Here is a 22,411-nt window from a genome sequence, read left to right on the forward strand (position 1 = left end):
GCATCACTCAAGTTGACAGGTCGTCATTAGCATCACCATGGGAAGTAATCATCTGTTACTTGACTGAAGTTACCTGTAAGTTTTGCAAAATAGCTTTGTCTATTAGAATAATGATGTTAGGTTTTCAGCCTTAAGTGATGTGATCTTTTTTCGGTGTCACATCATTTCAGGACAAAAATCTTTTGCCGTCTTTCTGCAGAATCAATTAATCATTCAAGAGTAAGTCCAGAAACTTGAGGAAGATGCAGTCCGTGAATAAACCGCCAGAGGGCGGCTGGGGTTGGATAGTGGTGTTCAGTACGTTCCTGTTACACGTCGTCGCTATAGGATTGGTAAAGTCCCTTGGTGTGTTCTTCGTGGAGTTCCGAGAGGTGTTTCAAGAAAGTGCGGGAAAGACGTCCCTCATCACCTCTGTCTTCGCAGCTACTGTAAACCTGTGTTGTGAGTATATAAGTACTATAACAAGTACCGTTGGCTAGGGTCCCTTATGCCGGTTCGGAACCGGGACAAAACTCCCTTCCATGGCAAACTACCCTCCTCGGCAAACTCCCTTCCCGGCATAAGAGAACCTGACCAACGTTAAAAATCGCGTTGGTTATATTATGGTTGGTTAAAGGTTATATTTTGGGTAGCGTTTGTGTGTTTGTGGGTTGGGGGGGAGGGGGGGTTGCAGAAAACCACCATAACTCAAGGACGCCTGCATGGGTTGTATTGATATTTGGTATGTGGGTAGGTCTTGATGCGACCTAGAAACAATTACATTTGGGGCCTCCTCACGGCTTGTTATGGTACTGCAGCGGAACAGTAAGTGGTATAGGGTTGGGCCCCCTAGCGCCTTGTTTCAGAACTGCAGGGCAGGTTTAGTGTCAGATTCGGAAAGGGAGTAATTCAAAAAGGGGTTAACGGATTGTTATGATTTTTGGTATGTAGATAACTTTAGTGATGCTTCATATAATGACATATTGATTATGCAAATCGGTATCTAATTTGCATAATTAATTAGTAAATCGTGTAAACACGCTCAGTGCCACCATAGGACCATTGCAACATATGTAACATTTGCTACTGAGAAGGAGAAGAATATTGAGAGATATATATTATCCAAAATGAATTACTAATTTGCATTATTAATGCGAAAATGCTATAATGTCATTGTGGTAAATGACGGGAAGTTCTCATTTGCAGCATTTGGAAGTTATGTACAGGTGAACATCGATGAACATTAATTATGCAAATTAGATCATTTGCATAAATTATCAGAAAATGCGATAAAAGCCCTCTTTCTTAACATAGATGTGTTTGTCTTTTGTCTGCTGGAGGAGACGATCAACTTATATAATGTAAGGAAATGAGAACCTTATCTGCATAATTAATGACAAACAATTAATACAGCAGTTGTAAAGGTTAGGAAAATTTGGCGAAGGTATGTGGTCCTGGAACTCTAGTTTTCTTGTATCTTGAAGGGCGCGTTCCATATGAAACTGCAGGAAATATCTTGATGCCGCACTGCTAGTGTATACGTACGACCGCACCACTCTAAACTCAGGATTTTGTAACTCCATCTCAGTGCTTGAATCACAAAAATAAGCTGATGATTCGCATAATGAGGACATGATCGGACATACGCAAGCTGTGATCCACTTCAGCAAAACTCTTTTGACAAAGAAAGGAATTTTATACTGCAGGCAGGGCATTTACTTGTTCTTATACAGTTCATACCTGTGGAGGATACTCACTTCCCCCGGCTTTCTACTCTTGAACGTTTTCAGCTCCCATCGCCAGTGCCCTGAGCAACTTGACGAGTTGCCGTACCGTCGTCATGGCAGGGGGCGTCATTTCTGCCGTGGGACTCGGCGTCAGCTACTTCGCACAAAACATCGTACACCTGATCATCACCATTGGACTGATAACAGGTCTGTATATGATATATAATGATAATAATAATAATAATAATGATAATATGGCCACAAAGTGCGCGTACATTGTAGCATGCACAACTACATACGGAGGGGCATATCCACGACGAAATGGACCGATGAGTATGATCTTGACTGTACAAGGCTATTTGAAATATGGAAAGTTAAAGGGGCATTCCACTCCACACGGGAGGGTTATTTTCCGATAGATATCAATTTTAGGGAGTGATAACTGCGTACTACTTCACATTATACGATAAAGTACCCAGTTGCTCCACATGCCTCAAAAGCATTCAATGTTCTACTAAACTCCCCAAGTACCCTCTAATTGAATTAATCCTATGGCTGAATACAATGCAAAACTTTTAGGTAAGGTTACAAAACTAATTTCAGGTTCGCTAAGAAATCTCGTCTTGTTCTTGTATTCTTTGCTATCTTATGAGCAATTTGCCTTCTCGGTGTGCTTAGCGTACCTCATTTATTCCGAAAATATGTACGATAAACAAAGTGTCTATGCGTATAGGGAATGCAGGGAATGCATGGGTAGGGTCTGCATGGGTTTAGTGAGTGTCATTATTGTTTTATAAAACACACATCACGTAATTCATCCCAAGGTGAATTCCACAAAATTCGGCTGATTATGTATTCATTGACACATTATCTATTCGAAAACAATACTCCCTTCTGGAGTGGAATGCCCCTTTAACAAAGGAGTTCCACATTTCTAAGGTTTGTTATTCCCCGACCGGCTAACACCTCTATCACATTATTTGACCTATTTTGCCAATATCTACTATTTGTAATTGAAGGAATCTGGTAAAGGGTTACAATTTGATGGTATGGCTCGGGCAAATTCCAAACTTAACCACCACAGTGCTTAACCAAATTGGCAGCTAAAGAGATCTATAACCAGATGTTCATTGTACGTCGATTAAAATTAGATACCATCCAAGTAATAAGATATGCCAAAAAATCAGTTACTCAAGCAACTGGATATGATTTTGGAAATGGTCAGACGTGACACTAACTATGAATGAAGACAATTTTAGATGTCCAGGAGGAGACATTGTTTCTATTAGAATCCTAATTGTCTTCAGCTTAACTTTGTCTTACGATGTCTCCTATTGGACATCTAAAACTGTCTTCATTCATAGTTAGGGTATAAAAGACCGATTTCTTACAGATTACTTAAGTGTCACTGACGAAAGATAGTGGTTACTATCTGAAACGTCTGACCGCTTCCAAAATCATATCCAGTTGCTTGAGTAGCTGGTGTTTGGCACATGTGTTCATTGCTTTCTTCGGATTTCCAGGATTCGGAGTGTCGCTAATGTACTCCCCAAGTATGATAATGGTCGGGAAATACTTCCACAAGGGGCACGCCACAGCCAATGGGATAGCGATCAGCGGGACCGGAGTCAGTATGTTTGTCCTCTCGCCGCTCTCCCAGTTCCTTATTGACGAGTACAGGTGGAATGGCGCTCTCCTCATTTTCGCCGGCATTACACTTAACGGCTGCGTCTGTGGTGCCTTGCTGCGACCCTTACATCTGGAAGGTGCTGGTAAAGTCGAAGAGGCTGAAACTGAAAATGAGGAGGCCACAGACTCATCGAAAACGTGTGAAGCCGTCGTTCTACTCTGTCGAAGGGTTGTGGAAATGTTTGACGTGACTTTATTGAAAAGTCGACAATTTCTTGTCTACAGTCTGTCCTTCTTCGGATTGATGTTGGGGTATTCTATGAGTTTTCCGCACCTGGTGTCCCACGCCCAAGGTCTAGGAGTGGAGAAAACGCAAGCGGCATTCCTTTTGTCCATTTTGGGCATTGTCGAAACTGTGGCAAGGCCAGTAAACGGGTGGCTGTCCGACAGGCTACCCGTCAGAAAACTGTACTATTACATGGTGGGTTGTGTCGGTTTGGGAATATGCAATGTGGCCATACCACACTCGCGAACATACGCAGCCCTCGTGGCGTGCATGGTGTTCTATGGGATTTCTTCTGGCATCTTCTACCCGCTGATCGCCGTCCTTGCAAAGAAATACAGCGGCGTTTCCAGGATTGGCGGTGGGCTCGGTTGGGCGTTCGTCTTCAAAGGTGTAGCATTTCTTCTCGGACCACCTATTGCAGGTAAGAAGCATCAGCAACGCACGCTGTAATTCATCATGTAGTAGATAACGTCAATAATAATTTGAATACTAATCAATTGAAAAGCCTGTATAGCATACATTGGTCGGCTTGCATGACCATGTGAGGATAGTAACTAACTACAAATTAGGTGCCTTATTTTTGAACCTGCACATGTACAGTTGGAGCAGTTATTTGAATAGGGGTGGGTACCGATAGACAAAAGTCATGAGTCAGGTCCAGGTCCAGAGGATCTGGTCCAGGTCCGGACCTGAACCTGGACCTAATTATCTGCGAAAACTTGTGAATGGGGGATACTCAAAACAATGGTCAATTTCGCTACAAAGCTTTCTGTTTGGTGGAGTATCCGACGTCCGTTGGTGTTTTAAAATTCCATCTTATTTAAACTACCCTAACTGCCTCTGTTCTGGACCAAAATCGACCGTGTATAGAAGCTTGGTACAAATGGCGATCAACTGTCCTCTACTTCGCCCTTGTTCTTTTCTTAGACTTATATAAGGCCCAAAACATATGCCGATATAACGTGTTCCTTTTCGAATCGGTCAAACATCTGGTCAGCTGATTTTTTTCTGGTCCGGTTTTTCTGTACCGGTCCAACAAGAAAAGGTCAGAAAAAGATGGTTTTGTACAGTAACAACGTACCGGTACCCACCCCTGCTCTTGAACATTTGAGAATAGGGGGGTACCGGTAGGGTGTACCGGTACAAAACCAAGAAAAAACGGTTTTGTACCGGTACTGTACACCCTAACAGTACCCACCTCTACTATTGAACATTTGAGACATTCTTCCCATCAGGCTGGCTGTATGACGCAACTGGAAACTACGACATGTCCTTCTATGCAGCTGCGACCTTCATCTTCGCCTCCGTGGCCGTTCTCCTCCTCCTCGTGCCGAAGAAAGGGAAAAGCTGGGCGCTGGAGTCTGGGAGGCCTGCCGCTGACGTCCCACATGACGAGTGCGACGGGGTCGTTGGACTTCAAGCTATCCAGCTATCCTTCGATACCGTAACTACCGTAGGACAAAATAACCCAGTGTTCGAACGCGAGATGTAAACCATAAGTTTTGCTATTATTTACCTGTGCGTAGTTTCACTTCACTTCATGGAGTGTTCTATAGATATATATGTATGATATGTTACGCAATAAGTTATTCAAATTCCCATGTTAAAATACTACAGATTTTAAGATACTAGATACGGTAGATTTGACTAGTCATGTATATTTAGATCCGACAGCTACCATTATGCTAAGATAAGAACAGATAGTGACACCCATGTTTAGTCCCAAATAATGGTATGGAGGTTCTCTTATTACCTCCATGAAATGTCATGGAATGGAGGTTATATTTTCTGTTATGTGTCTCTGTCTGTGTAGATGATTACTCAAGAACGGCTGGATGGATTGGTTTCATACTTGTTGTGTTGGTGGGGTGTGATGAAAGCTCGAATCGATGAGATTTTGGGAGCCGTATCTGTCGTTATAATCGATGTAATAATATCAGAAATCACCCCTATATTTGAGATATATTGGTACAGGCATCGTGCTTTATGTGTTTGTTAATGGGCTTAGCAAAAGCAATAAATATTTCATGGAGGTATGAGGTCCCCGAACTCTAGTTGTCCTATGTTGTTAGATTCGTAGAATTTTAAGATCTATTTTGTATTCCTTTTCTTTTTTTGTAGTTTATAGTTGATCACTGAACTTTTTGTTGTGTCAATAAAAATTGTATAATTAGTGATGTTTATGTTACTGTAGACTTTACAATGTACATGATAAGAATTGAAATGCAGTGATATTTTCAGAACTGTGTAATGCACCTTGTAAAAGATTGCCAATGAATAATCGCAAACCTGGATATAATATCATAATGAAGATGTTGGGATAATGGTATGCAAAGGTGAAATAAAAGTATGCAGTTTATAAGCTTATTTGTTTTCTACTTCCCACGTTCTCAAAGTATGTGTTAACGCCTTTAGAATCTATCATATGTCCATGTGCTCTTGAAGTAAAAGATATTCTTGGTGTAAGAGCATAAATCTTAGCTTGGAAGTAAGAAAATGTTTCTAGGCAATAGCAATTGTGCTCTTGATGTGACAAAAGTATTCTTGGTGTAAGAACAGAGAATGGAAGTAAGAAAAACATTGGCAATAAAACAATTTCCTCTTGAAGTAAAAGAAAAATATTTATAAGAAAAAAATATAATGAGAATTTCACTTGTGAGATACGAAAAGTATTCTTTGTGTAGATACATCAATCATACATGTACGAAAATATTTCTAGGCAATAAGAATCGTGCTCTTGTCGTAAGAAAAATATTATTGGTGTAAGAAATCAATCTTAGAAGTAAGAAAATGTTTTAGACATTTTTATGAATTCTGCCAGGTCCGGACCTGATCCTACATACTTGAACCGGACCTGGACCTGAATTTTCTGTTCCTGGGTACCCGCCCCTACGTATACAGGGTATGGTTCTTCATTGGGACGATCCAAAACAGATCGGGAGCTCGTAAGTTGTGTTAATAATTAATAGCGCCTTACAGGGTCAACTGGAGGACACATGTCAGGTCATACATGGGAAAATATTACAAAAGAACGTATAAAGAAAACTGGTGTATTGGGAGTAATTTAAAACATTATATCCATACAAATGTACAGCATAGCATGGTCCGAAGTGGAAAATATAGTGGTGGGAAATAGGGATAGCTATTTGTGCAGAGAGTGAGAGAACGTTCCAACTGTACGTCTATCAATGGCACCTATGGACATTTGTCGGCGTGTTTGTATTCCTTTAATCCTTACCTCATCTGTTTATTTTTGCTGGGGACGAACCAAGAATCATCATGAGGGTGGATTCGTTTCTACATTTTCTTATGTATGATCATTCTTTGTATATCTGTGTGTATTGTGTTATATATGTGCGTGTACACCTGTCACGTTTTGTGAAAATTTCATGATAGGCGCAATTGCTAATACTGTAACTTTATAACCTGCCCTCCGATCTGTTTTGGATCGTCCCTAAGTCCACACATGCCCTGCAGATCGTTGGCGGGATCGTTAAGTTGTCCCGAGTATGTAAATAAGTAACATTACGTATGCAAATAGTAACCATGTCCCGAGGATAAGGTTTCTCTTAGTTTCTCCTGTAATCGTCTAATTTCTCCTGTATCATCTAGTTGTCTCCTGGTTTTCTTGGTCTTTTCTTTGTCTTCTTGATATTGACATATTTATTTCCTCAGGACAAGGTATATTTGAATACTTAACATTACTAATTTTCATACTCGGGACAACCTAATTGGCCCCTTTACCGTCAGCGCATTTCCACATGGTGGTGAGCTCATGAGAAGAGGCAGGGGTCAACATTCTCCATTTTCTTTGAAATTCTTGCCCAACCTTGAGATCTTTTGGTTCATAGAACGAACAGCTAGGGTCTGAGCTCTCCTATTTTGGTCAAAGTTAACCCAAACGTTCTTCAGTTTGTTGGCGAAGGGACAGATCTGAGTTGTTATGCCCTGCGGATAAATACAGCTCAGGAAAACTGGGTCAAAGGTGAGGTTCATTTTCTTTGGTCAGCAGTGCTGGGAGATCGAGCCGAACAACCCCCTGTTTTCTTTGCACGTTTCTAAGTATTCCCTTGTAACTACTTATATTTTGTCTTGGTTCATTGCCGGCTCTTATGCTATGTTTCAATGGGAGCAAGAAACGTCAATCCTTAACACGAATTTTAATTACCTCCATGAAAAATGGAGGTATAGTTTTTGGTGTATCTGTGTTTGTGTCTGTCTGCGTGTCCGCGGATATTTGTGGTCAGCATAACTTTAAATCTCTGGATGGATTGTAATGATATTTAGTATGTGGGTAGGTGTTTGGAAGACAAAGGTCGAGGTCGAGTTTGGGCCCCCTTTGTGTGTGACCGTGGTACTGCAGCAGAACTTCGATTTGTTTTGTATCTTTTAACCTGAATATGCTATGGTCTTAATTTTTTGGTAGCAGATAGCTTTTGATGTAAGGAAGAGGGCACATAGGTTTGGTCCCCTAGCGGCTTGCTCTGGAACTGCACGGTCAATTTTGTCAAAGTATTCCAAGTAGCATAACGGAACATAGAAAAATGGATTTCCGTGATATTTAGCATGTTGGTATGTTTGGCAGAGATGTAGATACATACTTGATGAGGAAAATCTATATTTTCAATTATAGGACTCAAATACATGTACTTGTAACATATGTAATTTGTGGCAGGTGGAAGATTAGCAGGTACCAATTATGCAAATGAGTCCATAATTTGCATAAATAATGTCAAAGTGTCCTAATTCATCGAAGTACATGCAGTAAATGATTGGATTGTCAACAATGTGACCCGTGTAAGTTATCTACAGGTGTACATAACCAAGCAGAAATTATGCAGATGTGTAAATCATTTGCATAATTTAGAATATTTCACGGAGGTATAAGGTCTCCGGACTCTTGTTGCTTCAGTAATCAGAATGTCGGAATGAGTACCAAGCTTCGGTTAGGGGCGTTCCATGGGTATGCAAAATAAACAACGCTTTCTTTTTTGTATGGATTGATAAATAACTTTTGGTCGTTCTTGATATTCAATGATGATAATATCATTTTACTGAAGAAACTGAGGCTTGATACCACCTATACACATAATACACAGCATCACCAATTTCGTAAACACAGAACAGAAAACGATTTGCCCTTTCTTACAGTTGCTAGTCTACTGTGAACTCCAATTGTCCTGAATCTACCACCGAAAAGTTCTGATCCCTTTTATGTCAGCGTCCGACAAGATCACCGTCCCACGGTCTGTGGAAGACATCAACGACATATATAGATATATATGTATGTTGACATACATCGACAATTTTCAAAAACACACTCCGACTGTCTTTCATTTTCCACCAGAAAGCTCTGATCCCTTGAACCATGTCAGCGTCCGACAAGATCGCCGTCCCACGGTCTGAGAAAGACATCAACCAACCCTGGGTCCAACAGGTCTTCAACAAAGCCGACCCTGACGTCAGCATCGCCAATGTCAAGATCGAGGGACCCATAGGTGAAGGTCAGGGCTACATGAACACCCTAGTCGCTTTCCTGGTCACTGGGAGCAAGAACGGTAAAGAAGACCAGCTAAGTCTTGTGGCCAAGCTGACAAATTTCAAAATGATGGACACGGTAGATTACATGACCGCGGAGGATTATCTTCCACTGGACATTGCAGAGTCCAAGTTCTACTCCGTGGCAGTGCCGGACTTGCTGTCCGTGTTTCCCGCAACCACCAAGGTGTCTGAAGATGTCGTGCCTGTCCCAAAGTGCTACTTCGCCACGAGTGACCAGACCTCCAAGATGTCCGTACGTGTTATGGACAATCTTAAGACTCAGGGCTTCTCGATCAAACCGTTCCCGCAACCGTTGAACCTCCAGGAGATGAAGCTTGCAGTAGGAGCTCTGGCCCGGATCCACGGTCTTTCCCATCGACTGGAGCTCCAGTCTGGAGTCCCACTACCAGATAGGTACGACTGGTTGTTGGACTTCCACCTTACCAAAGAAGAATCGTACGGAGTGTCATACAAAGAGGGGTTCAAGGGGTTCGCAGAAGCCTTCCCTGACGAGACAGATCTGTTGGCCTGTCTGGAGAACCTGAACACTGTCCCGGCGGTGAATGAGGCGGTGAAGGATCCATCGAGGGTAAAGGTGCTGAGCCATGCGGACTGCTGGAACAACAACATCATGTTCAAGGTACAGTCAAACATATACCTGTCTACTCAGCATTTCAATTGAGCTATTGCCGAAAAGGGAAATCTTTGTTATCAATCCATGTACTGTGGTGTTGTTAAGAGCAAATGTCTGTAAGGATCAAACAATGGTGCCGGGGTAAAAATCGAATTGACTCGATATTTTGCACAGTGATAGTACTTGGCGCACAACCCCCTCAAAATAGCTTGCTTTATTTTAATAGATTAAAACTCCTTGTTCCCATAGCAATGGGCGAACAAAGTTTTCTGGCCATTTTCCCCAATTTTCGCATATAAAAAACACGGAATTCGGCATACTTTACGGCATTGTCACTTCAATGGCTCCGATGTATCCTCAAAACAAAACAAAACAAAATATGAATAGACCAACATTTTTGCTTTTTAAAAATCGTTGAAAAACTTCCAACAGGATAAAATTTAGTTCTTGAGTAGCATCAAAACAATAAAATGTTTCAAGCTTCAAAATAACGCAATTTTTGGCCAATTTGCAATTTGCATTGCGGATTGGCTGGCAGATCCCCTATATGGTAAAACTATGTATTGTGCGTTCGTCTGGTATCTTAACCGATGATGCAATTTAATGCGGCATTTGACTTTGTCTGCCCCTCCTTAGTACGAAGAGGATAAAGCCATAGACGTAAAACTGGTGGACTGGCAGACTCCCTCCTATCTAACGCCGACCTATGACCTGGTCGTCCTCTTCATGTTCCAAAGTTGGGACATTTTCAGCAACCAGCGGGACGCCATCTTGGAACATTACCACCAAGAGCTACAGACGACCTTGGGAGAAAACAGTGGGTGTCGCCTGTTTTTTATCAGTTTCATAAATGCTAATTTGTAAACTAAACATTTGTCTTCAGCTCTAGAAGCATATTTCATGGCGCATCTTACAGGAAGAATGTGAATTACAATGTCATAATGTCAGGTACAAAATGGTGGTCCGAAGACTAAATTGCCTCGTACTAAAGAGACTGGCGCTTAAGGGTCTAATGGAATGTACTGCCTAAGCTAAGTGCCTAAGTGCAGTAATAAAATCGATCATATTTCAATCCAAAATATTGAGGGGGGATACAAGCTGAGCCACGTTTGGGACGGCATTCTTGCAGCTGCAGCGCCACCTACATCAGTTATAAGTAGCGGCAAGAAGTAGCTTCCAATCATTCTACCCTTATGGTGGTGTTTGATAAACATCGAAACGTTGGAAGTGAGTACTCCCTGGTTGTGCCTAGAGAACCTTACTATATACATATAATTTCGTTTCCGTACAGAATCTGCAGGACTACACTTGTACACACTGGATCAGCTGAAAGCAGACTTCCGTGCTGACTGTGCGATCGGGTTGTTTGAACGGATGTTGTTTGCTTCGGTGCTACCCTCCAGTCAACAACCGGAACTACTGAGGATTGTACAGGAAGTCAAAGACTGGGGTGTGATCTAGCTGTTCGTTCTTTCCTTCAGGTTTCATTCCTGTATTACTCCAAAAGAATCAGGCACTACAGATGATTGGGACCCCAAAGCGTGTTTTTATGTTGACTATGAATTCCCTTTAATCTATCCGAACTGATATGAAAAGGATTCGAGATGAAAGCTTGTGTATTACTCGCATGGTTATGCATGAAATTTTCATGACCCGAGCGATAATTGTCGGACGTTTATGCATTTTTTTGTCCTGAGTGCCAGGAGTTTTTCCCAACTGTTTAGTCTAGTGCATTTACGCTGACCCTTAGATTAAAGGTGGGATCTCAAGTACGATCAAAAATGCTCTTGAAATAACTTTCAAATGCAGGGAAACGACTTGTGTGTTGTGGCGAAATCACTTGTGCCATGTGGTGAAACGTGCTGTGACGAACGGACAATACAATGTGGCGAAACGACCTGTAACCCTATACGTATAAGGCTCACTTTGTAAGTTACCGCAATTAAATTACACAAGTGACAGAGAGAGAGATGGATGTTGCTGCCTTTATTCTTAGATGAGCTTTGATGAGAAGATTGCAAGAGCATAAGTAACGAAGACGAAGATGGTGATTGGATAATCATGATGAATACCCACGCTGCCACCAGTTGTACGATCGATGCACTTGTCCACTGTGGGTGGACCACCTTCTGGATCCGGTAGGTGGCGCTCTCTGGTGAGCGACATCTAAAAAAGAAATAGCCAAAACAAACGCAATCTTAGTTCTCCAAGCTAAAATGATTTGAAAAGGAAACAAACTCTTTAAAGACGGTGACTTAGTTATCAATTGATTTTATTCAATTGTCCCGAAGGATGAAGGTCAAGGTCGATTTGGTGCCCCCTGGTGTGTGTTTTTGGTAGTGAAGCAGAACTTTTGTTCTGGACAAACCGTGGCCTTGTGTAATCTCCAAGCAGATCCTACGATGGCACGTGGTGGTATCAAAACTGACCAAGGAGTGTAGTCAGCCTTCGTGAAAAATGTACACCCCTAGGCTGTCTACACTCCTTGGCCAGTTTTGATATACTCTCTTATGCCATTGTAGGATCTAATTGGAGAAAAGGGCCTTGTGGTGTAAGTACAAGCAAACCCACGCTGGAAGAAGAAGCAAGCCCACATCGAAAACAATAGCTCCAATTTCACACTGATTGTAATACTAAAAGTGGTACACGATAGAGGCATCTTACCCAGTCCACCGTTGTGGCAGGCTGGCCCATGCATCCGGACACGTAAGTCCCTTTTAGCTGATGCTCGTTGAACTGCCGGGCAGTGGTGATGTTCCACGCCATCCCGTCAACAACGTCCACGTAACTCATATTGGCCATCTCGTGGGGACTCATGATGGATATGTTAAGGCCATCAAAGAAATTCCAGCTAGAACGGGAAAGATTAGAATCAGATAATCTATTGCCTGATTAAATCGCGCTTATAGCGGCCAGCCCAACACCCAGCTGTCCCTCTGGCCCCTTTTGGTCGTATAATATCGTCATCGAGGCTATGAGAGAATACTGATTTATTAAAGACAACTTTTTTTCCAGTCACAAAGTTGTTGAATATTGTACCATTACATCACGTCTACTATCTCACTGGGCCGAGTGTGTTGTCGACTGTTTGATTAGCTAAACACGCTCGCTTTCGGTGGTTCAACAACCTGTCGCTAATTGGTCGCCTGAAATGAAAAATCGCAATGGCGAAAATGTCGTGAATGGGCCGCAAACTTAACGCGAGCTAGTCGCCAACATCTCTACCTTTTTTATGAATCTTAATCAGTGTACATACGTTTTTGCTTCAGTGATTACACACTGCCATTTCCAATAAAGTCATCTAATTGGGGGCCTAAACTGAGGATGTGGTCCATTTTGATTGAAGTGGTCACGTATTTTACCCGTGTGCCGTACGTCAAAAGTTGCAAAGAGGGTGTAGCAATAATTTTTTCGCCATCAGCGAAACACGTACGGCACATGTATGAAGGGTCTTACTTGTCAATTCCCTCCACACCCATGAAGGAGAGAGTATTCATGGGATGTGCTGTGCTGGAGCATACGGTCATGTTCGTCCTGGGGTAGTAGTACAGAAAACTCTGACACATCTCCTCAGCCGTGGACAATCCTCCCTGGGAGAAAACACGTAACGCTAATTCACCTTTATCCGCAGGGTAACCTATATCCGCTGTGTTGCTAAACTTATCCAGGGATATCAAGTCGATGGACGGTAGTTTCAATGCAAGTTGTTCTATTTTTAAACTATTTCAGATAGAAACCATCATCTGTCGACTTGATATCCCTAAATACATTGTTCTTAAAAAGAACGGATAAATGTTATCCTACGGATAAAGGTGAACTAACGTTAGACATACGGTGATACAAAAACAAAACATTGTTGTGCAAACTGGCAGTAGAGGCCATATGCATCCAAACAAGTATTAAGGAGAACCGTTATTACTATTGACCTGGGTTTTACCCTTATAACGGACCAAAAATATACGTTAGGAATTTCCAAGACAGTATTTTCAGACGCTTGGAAATGACACGTCTTTTCTACTATTTGTACTGATGGGTTGTTATGTGGGAGGTTCAAAGTTCTATAAAACTAATATGTCAATCTTAACACAACGGTTTCGCACTCACGTAAGTCACACTGTTCCTGTTACTTGAGTCGTACACGCACTCTGTCATAATGATGTCACCCTGAAAGAGACGAGACAATGTAAAGATTCTGGACGCTGTAGAATACCATTTCTTACGGCGCGGAGGCAGAGTTGTCTGGAGAGAGAGAGTGTTCCTGGTCCTGGCAACCCGTGCGTGATGGTTATGATTATGATTATGGTTTCTTAATAAGAATGACCAGCGACGAGCTCGAGGGGCGACACAATATATCTGGCACTTACGAACCATTGGTAACGAAAATTTGGGTAATTTCCCATTCTTTGGAGAGGTGGTTAGACAAGTCCTTGGTTGGATAAATTTTGGTCTTCTCTCATAAGACTATTTCTGGAAGAGAGTTAAGGAACCGATAGTGCCCTCAAATTAGGTAACAAAGATTCCTAAATACGGCAACATTCCCAGATGCCGAGTACTCTTGTGTCTCTCTCCCCCCCCCCCCCCGTATCCACAAAACAAATATGGTTACAATCCATCAAGAGATTCTAGAGCTATGCTGATCACAAATATCCGGAAACATTATACACACACACACACACACACACACACACACACACACACACTTACACACCGACAAACCAAAACAAAACCTCCAGTTTCAATGAAGAATTGAAAGTGAAGAACATTCGAAGCTTAGTTGCCTTTACCTGATGAATGGTCACCTCCTCCTTCAGAACCCTGGTCAGCTGCAGGTTAAAGTCGTAGTTGTCGTCCCTGGCGATTTCGGGCAGTTCCACCCCGTTCCTGATGAGCCTCGTTCTCATTTTGGCGGAGAGAAGATGGCCGTGCAAAACGTCTGCGAAGACATGGATGGGCTGGCCCAATTCTTCAAGGAACTAGAACCAATCAGAAATGTCAATTAGCATCAAGAATTTAAGACCGGTACCCGTCATTTTGTATGATGTCACGGTACGGCCTCTTTTGGCAGAAACGGTAGACCGGTCCCCTAACCCCTTATGCAATGGTCAGAATTTGAAAAGAGAGCCTGCCATGCGGGCAGTTCAAGGGCTGTTTTATGGCACTTTCGGGTGTGACCCCTATGTGGCACCGTGGGACGCCTTGGGGCTAACTGGCTATATTTAGTCCCGGCCGGGACCCGAATTTTTTTAAACTTATAAAGTCAACCCTAGACCCGGCAACGAATTGACGCCGTGATGCGTGACCTACTCATGAAAACACCAAGAGTTTCGCTGGCTGTTGAAACCTGTTAAACGGGATTTAACTTGTTGGCATGTTTGACCAATTGACATATCCGCAAGATCACGTGTTGATAAGATCACGTGCTCGGAAAAACTTTCGCAAGTTTACGTTCTGAAGTGAATAGTTATCAGTATTGCTCCTGAAGAAGGCGTCAGTGGTTGTTGAAAATTGATTCGTGTATACATTTAGCATTGTACTATGATTTCTACCAGGCTGAGCACAGATGAGCTTCTATGATGAATTGGGTTTTTAAGCCTTTTCACCCTTACCGCATTCAAGCATTCTGGTTCACAGTAGGACTCCACCAGGTAGTCCGGTAGTCCGGGTGGCACAACCAGGAGCGGGCTAAAACTTCCGCTTGTCTGCAGGATCCCGGCGTCATACTCTCTCAGCTCGGGAGTGTAGTGTATGGTGATTCCAGAATGGTCTACCACGCCTACAATTATAACATCAAACGAAATATTATGTTACAATTTCAAAATTTATATCCGTACACAAAATAAAGCGCTTATCAACAAGATTTCGATCAGTTCGTTTTGATCTCGCAAGATGGTAAATCAGCGAATTGGAATACATATAATTCATGAAGAAAATTCAACAATTCTGTTTCAGAAGCGGGGTTCTAGCAACATGTGATTTGGAAAGCTAAGAGATGTGATAATAAATTGATCCAAATTATGCTAATAAAGTACTTATTTGGAGATCTTGAGCAAAGGCTCCAGAAATTTATCCGTAAATGATAAATGATGCCATTTCTGTGACATATGCAAATTATGTAGAACCTCAGGCACTTGGCTCGCGAAAAAAGTTCTCATGAAGAGCTAAACCGGAACCGAAAGTTCAATCAAATAAGCTCGTTCACGGCTCTGACAGGAATTGTGGGTACTATGTCAAAGGTGAAGGCCCCAAATTTGTAAACATATCTCGTCTCGACCATTGTTAGGACTTGCATAACAATGTCCAAGCGTGTATGTCTCAGGCGTCTTCACTTTTGACATATTACCAACAGTTTATGTCGCCACGCATGCGTACTCGGAACCGTGAATGTGCTTATACGCCTACATTGTACCTTCCTTCTGTTGGGGGTTATCATAGTGGAGCTGCATCATCACGTAACCTATGCCGCCATCCTCACCAATTGGGTAACCAACATGTTCCGGCATCGTGAAATTCTGTCAACAGCAACATAAAAACATTGGAGGACTGGAAAAACAGCTCAATATATTCCGTAAACGGTTTTATTAGGTTGGAAGTCACTAAATAACGAAATTCTTACTACACAACAATTCAATAGACGTATGTCGCCTTGCTTTATAATAGAGCAATTTTGATTGGCCAACTGCTTACAGATGCGGCCAAAACGCAAAGTTTCTACATATTAGATATTAAATGAGGTGTTAACATTGTTGTCCCAACACAATCATTTACGTTTGGGACGGCATTGTTAGCACCACATAAACAATCTCTCTCTCTATATATATATATATATAAATACTTTGCGTTTGGGACCACATATGTAAGCAGCGACACCTATAACTGAGTGCAACGTTAACGTGAACCACTCAGAATTGCCATGAAGAAGGTGACAAACGGTCACCAAAGCTTCGGTTGTGAGGAAACTGAACCCTGAACCTTAAGAAACTGGGCTTGAATCCTCTGAAATGCCAGTGCGAGTGATGTTGTGACCTTAGGAAAGGCACGTTACACGACTTTCCTCAATCCACCCAGGTGTAAAAATGGGTACCTGACTTAACTTCAATTGGGAAGGTAAAAGGCGGTAGAAGGAGAGGGAAGGGCTCCGCCTTCCCACACCATGCTAAAGACACCGTGGATAACAAACACTAGGCTACTTTAGCAAAAACCTAAGTTTGTAATACTAAGGAAACGAAAAAAGTACTGGACAAATTACTTACCAGCCCACCAATAGCCCATGCAGCAAGCATCCCGCCCATGAAGCAGTCATTCCAGTCTGTGGGCATGTTGGGGTCCGCACAGTCGTGCCCGTTGTGGTCGGGAGGGAGTCCCGTCATGTTTTGAGGTTTGTAGCAGAGGTAGAAGTCCATATGATGAACCATGCCTTCGTTTCCGGGTGTGACCTTTGGACTTATCTAAATTTTGTACAAACAATTTACGGTTAATGTCCTGATATTTTTCACGCTGCCAAATTATTTCTTTTGCAGGAGCACCACAAACTTGAAACCTACGAAAGCCTGAAGATACAATGCGAAAGCTTCTCCAGAACATATCCGAGCGTTCTCTACATTATTTCCCAGCCATCCGCATACCAAATCCAATTTTACTTGTCGTTACACTGACTTGCGAAGTATTTGCGTTTGAAGCCCAGATAGGCAGGTTATTGGAAATCGCCGTGAATTTTAAAAGCCACCGAATTAAAGAAAGTTTAAAATGACTAGAATGCATAAAAAATGAAAAATTTGATGCGACGAATGATACTTGGTGCAACATAGAATGACTTGATGTAATACTTACCATTACCAGGTGGTGTTTTCTATCCAATCTGGGTAGCTCTACTATCTGACACCAGTAGGTCGTCTGCTTTGCCGGAATGATAAACTAGGGGAAAAAGTCGAGAGATACGGTAAGCCCTTATAGTACAATACAATTGCTACAAGAGCAAAGCGTTTAACTATGATTTTCAATACCAAACCATTAGATAGAAAACGTAACTCTTATTACGTCAGTAAGTAAACGTAAAAATGATGTCAACACAGTAGCATAATGACATAGGTCAAAATCAAGATGCGTATGGTTTTCAAGATGGCGGAAACCCTCCAGAAGTACTGACACTGGCGTTTTGACCGTCCTTCTATCAGACCTTCTCCTTGCGTTATGGCGCGTTCCAGCCGTCAGATACAGTCCTGTTGCTGGAGGGATCCGAAATGCACCAGCCAATCATGTTTCCTACTGACCGTAGGCGGCGACATGATTGGTTGGTGACGGCAGGCAAACTCAAACGCAGCGAGAAGGACGGATTGGACCAGGGGCGTGTAAAAATGTGTCTGACATGGGAGGACGTTCTTATGATGCTTTGCCAACACGTACGTTAGACATGGTCAGGTCGTGCGTCAGTACGTTGTCCGGCAGAGTTGTCTCCGGTACATCAGTCCTCAGCAACATGGTACTGCGGGTACCCCTGTTGGTACCGTGGTACCTCGGTCCGGATGGTCCCGAGCCCTCGACCGGGTCTTCATCATTCCACGCCCAAACCAGACGCACCGTGTCTTTCTATAATAAACGGAACGCCGGAAGGCATAATAATATTTATAGTCCAATGATACTACAATGTACTGTTGACGTAAGTGTTATCCATAGATATTTACTACATGATCAAACTGCATGTGACCTATTTGAAACTTCCCAGAGGAAGACGACAAACTGGTCAGGGAATCCTCGGTTTGATAAAGCACTTCGTTGTATGCAAAGAATTTTGTTATTCATTGATTTACCAACCCAATGAATAAAAACGATTCACGCTAAAATTCTTTGATCTTGAAATGTGAAACATTTTGCCGTTATATTTATGACATAGCAATTCAAAATCTGCCTGCAAAAACAAATGTACAGGAAATGCTAATAAGCTCTTTCACACTTCCCAGTACGCATGTGCAGTGACAAGAAGTGTGGGTAATGTGTCAAAGGTGAAAGCCCCTGAGAGATAAACACAGCACGCCTGGGCATCGTCACGCAAACCTAGATAAAGTGCTGTTTACAAGTCAGGGGCTTTCACCTTTGACATATTTATTTACAGGAACGTTGATGTCGTCATACTCACGTTGATGACGCGATCTCTGACGTCACATGTCTGCAGCTTCCGTTTGAACCTGAGAACGGTGTGGGTGTCGTTCTCGTACCCAGACAGAAGCTCCCAGTCCTGGCTCTCGTCCTCAGGGGGCAGCGAGTTCTCCGTTGCATGACGGTCCTAAAATGATAAACATGTAAAAATAATCAGTCAAGCGTCCATTTCATAATCATAAACCCTGTAATGCCACACCAAGAATTCACTTCTTGAACACTGAATTCTGTAAACTCCTAGCCTGGATACAGCGTGGGCAACTTCGCTATATGACATTAATGGCGCGCAACATACGAGTTCAGAAAAGCCTAGAGGAATTTTGTTGTGACCTGTACTTGATGACTCCTATAAACTCCAGAATGTAGTGCTATTTTCCGTTTGCTGTTCATTTGACAAAGCGTAAGATGCAGAAGTTGAACTCTTCAAAACCTGTTCTGGTTATATAATAATTGTCACGTTGTTATATAATCTTTGAAAAATTATCTACTGGAAAATAGTATTCCCTTCTGGAGTTTAGAAGGTTATCCAGTTGTTAGATATAACCCCCACCCCCACCCTTCTAGAGTTTAAAGCTTCTAACCCACTTAACTTTTTTTGTTTCATTCATTCCTGAAACTTACAGTCAGATACGCTTGTCCATCCTTCACCCAGCCGATGACAATGTCCGATCCCGGCATGCCTCCGTTCGGGGACAGGCCCAGGCCCAGCCACCCTCTGGTTTGTACTTGAGTCTCGAACTCGATCTCGTCTTCGTCGTACGACCACAACAAGACAAACTTCTCGTCTTCGTCTAGATACTCATGATGCCTGGTCACATCTTCAGCTGCAGTTACTATAGTTGATACATTTATGATTATAATTATGATTATATTATACAGAGGTGGTAGTTTCTTCATCGTGTTTTCATGTGTCGCTGCGACCTTCTGCGCTATACCTACGTACTGACGTATGTTTGCTATCACTAGGAAGATCACGTTATGCAAATTAGGTATAACGGAAAAAACTCAAAATGAGAGACACTATCAGGTTTAAACATATTAGCCTAGTATCTAAATTTTCATCGGAATCATGGTTTACAAAAACGTGGTGGCAAAATTGATTGGAAATTTACACATTTGTCAAGTAATAGCTAAAAGGTCATCTCAGACAAGGCAAACATTAACGGTGAGCAAATACAGTTTGTAGCAACAGTCTGCCACGTGATAAGGACCTCATATGAACCCATGTCATATGATTAGGGCATTTGACCTCGGTAGAGCCCTATTTGGCCTAGCGGGCGTCAGCAGAAGATGATACGTTTTTTTTGTTGTTGTTTGTCTATGAATAGTCTGGAGGTTGTACCTTAAACTGAAACATAGTCGTTTTTTTTTGCATTTCTTTAGTGGTCCCCAATACAATTTCTACCATGTCGAAGCTTTATGCCACTCACCCTGTGGTCCTTATATTATAGATACCGCCGTTGACCGAAAAATATGTTCAGGTTCTAAATACATTTCCTGCATATTACTGATTGATATGAAAATTTCTGCGAGAAAGAAACAATAACTGCATCGGTAAGGTTCTAAAATGTTTTGGAATCTATTTCAGGGCTTCATTCATCTTCGTTTTTTTAGGTGTAACTGAACTTACAAATTTCAAACATGTATGTGTGCCACAAGTATACGTACAGGGCTGCTACAGGTTAGGTACAGATAGACATCACCAGAAATACCTGCACAACAATCAATGGTAATGCGAGCGCTCGAGCATTGATATGGTTAAGGTATAGGTAGCCGGTCATGAGATTAAAGTTTTACATGTATGGCCATCTCAGGATAATAAACAGTCATGAGGTCAAGTCCATAATGCTGTTATCAGTGGTATTGTATGAATTTTATGACATCCAGTAGACTATACTTTTTTGATGATGAACGCATGAGAAAAACGTATGAGAAAAACGCATTTGTTTGAAGATGCCGCTTTAAACATTAATATTTAGGGATCAAGTGCAATTATTGATAATATAAACAATGGTGAGACCTTTCTAGTTTGTTTTATAATGACGCCTGTTACTGATCGTTTCGGTGCGTCTTACGCTAAGTTACGGTGCGTACTTCGACATGAAAATAACATATTCCCCCCCTTGCCGCCGGTACACATGTACAATACTACCACATCATGCATTCCCCCTCAGGCGTTGCCAAAAAAACTAAAAACGACTTACCACAACTAGCGACAAGTACGAAAAAGAGAAGCAGCCACAGCATGGTGAAGATATATTAGAGAATAATGAAAGACTGGCGATAGGACACTGGGTTTTATAGGTGAATATCGTTGTAGGAGGAGTTTTCTATCTGCGTCAGTATAAAAGCTTGTGATGTTTGATCACGTGCAATAAACGTAACAAAAACATCAAAATGTATTGTTAAGATATGATCTTCAATTCCATTTATTGATAGCTTTAACAACGGTGACGTGTTTCAAGGAACAATTGACGCACTTCATGTTTGAGGTTCATGGCACGATATTTGACTATTTGAGACGAATTCCGTCACTAATATCACATGCTCTGATGAATGTACGTATACGTAAACTAACGACGATTTGTATTTAGGTTGTCTAAAGGTTGGGGAGTGGGTTGTTATCCACTGTGTCTAGGGCACGGTGTTGGGAGGCAGAGCCCATCCCTCTCCTTCCACTGTCTTTTACCTCCCCAACCGAAGGTACCCATTTTACACCTATGTACGTGGAGTGAGGAAAGTCGTGAAATTTTCCTAGTGTAAATCGGGCCTTATTTCATTTGTCCCATTCATCAGGTGTACAAGAAGGAACAAGTTGTACAAGAAGGAACAAGCCTAGTGTGCGATCGCAGATGTTTTACTACTAGCAGTATATAAATCTATATCTTATTAGTTTGAACTGAACTGAACTTACTAGTTTCATTGTATATTATTACAAATAACTGCCAACTGTGAACATATATATAGGTGCTTGTGCCTAACAGCTTGGATCTGTTTTTTATGTGTCAAAGTACCCTAGGCCTTATACAGTAACTGTTGTACTTTCTTCGTTGTGAAATGATGTTCCTCCATATTGTCTTCGGTGATGTCTGATGACTTCAACTACATTGTTTTGAACACGTTTCGATATTGCATTCGTTGTACTTGTGCTGTTCTAATTCGCAACGCCTCCCTGCGGTCCATTTAGTGCGTGCAGTATAGCTCTGCCGAAATTGGCCGACATTCACACTACCGGTGGCGTCTGTTTCCTTATTTAGCACGAGCCAGTCAGTGTTCAGCTCATACAAATTCCTAAAACGTGTGTACAACCAAGAAGGATTTATCTAGTATGCAGGGCGTCCCGGAAATGAATATTAATGAGCTTGCCTTATTTGGACCCAAAGATAACTTTTAGGCAATCCTCTGATTGGCTAACATCTGGTAAGTGGCCACGCCTCCAAAAGGGGAAAAAGTCAGCCCATTTCA

At 42.0% G+C, this 22,411-nt stretch overlaps 3 protein-coding genes and 1 long non-coding RNA gene across 4 annotated transcripts; 2 read left to right on the forward strand and 2 right to left on the reverse strand.

Annotated features, from left to right (window-relative positions):
* Positions 1-3,182: 3,182 nt before the first annotated feature.
* LOC118410455 (monocarboxylate transporter 12-like) lies at positions 3,183-5,356 on the forward strand. The gene is made up of 2 exons (XM_035812187.1): positions 3,183-4,042; positions 4,857-5,356. The coding sequence occupies exons 1-2, from the start codon at positions 3,268-3,270 to the stop codon at positions 5,111-5,113; spliced, it is 1,032 nt and encodes a 343-aa protein (XP_035668080.1). The 5' UTR covers positions 3,183-3,267; the 3' UTR covers positions 5,114-5,356.
* A 3,815-nt stretch (positions 5,357-9,171) lies between these two features.
* Positions 9,172-11,763, forward strand: LOC118410662. Its single transcript, XM_035812464.1, has 3 exons — positions 9,172-9,802; positions 10,433-10,613; positions 11,088-11,763. The coding sequence occupies exons 1-3, from the start codon at positions 9,227-9,229 to the stop codon at positions 11,255-11,257; spliced, it is 927 nt and encodes a 308-aa protein (XP_035668357.1). The 5' UTR covers positions 9,172-9,226; the 3' UTR covers positions 11,258-11,763.
* A 2-nt stretch (positions 11,764-11,765) lies between these two features.
* LOC118410663 lies at positions 11,766-12,493 on the reverse strand. Its single transcript, XR_004830584.1, has 2 exons — positions 12,461-12,493; positions 11,766-11,962 (listed from the first exon to the last, which is right to left on the reverse strand). It is a non-coding gene; the product is annotated as an uncharacterized LOC118410663 (long non-coding RNA).
* A 755-nt stretch (positions 12,494-13,248) lies between these two features.
* Positions 13,249-19,857, reverse strand: LOC118431515 (DBH-like monooxygenase protein 1 homolog). The gene is made up of 10 exons (XM_035842759.1): positions 19,568-19,857; positions 18,927-19,073; positions 18,197-18,379; positions 17,624-17,707; positions 17,047-17,241; positions 16,203-16,305; positions 15,403-15,569; positions 14,581-14,769; positions 13,901-13,960; positions 13,249-13,386 (listed from the first exon to the last, which is right to left on the reverse strand). The coding sequence occupies exons 1-10, from the start codon at positions 19,841-19,843 to the stop codon at positions 13,249-13,251; spliced, it is 1,542 nt and encodes a 513-aa protein (XP_035698652.1). The 5' UTR covers positions 19,844-19,857.
* Positions 19,858-22,411: the final 2,554 nt, after the last annotated feature.

Source organism: Branchiostoma floridae, chromosome 2 (assembly GCF_000003815.2).
Source record: "Branchiostoma floridae strain S238N-H82 chromosome 2, Bfl_VNyyK, whole genome shotgun sequence".
NCBI classification, from domain to species: domain Eukaryota; kingdom Metazoa; phylum Chordata; class Leptocardii; order Amphioxiformes; family Branchiostomatidae; genus Branchiostoma; species Branchiostoma floridae.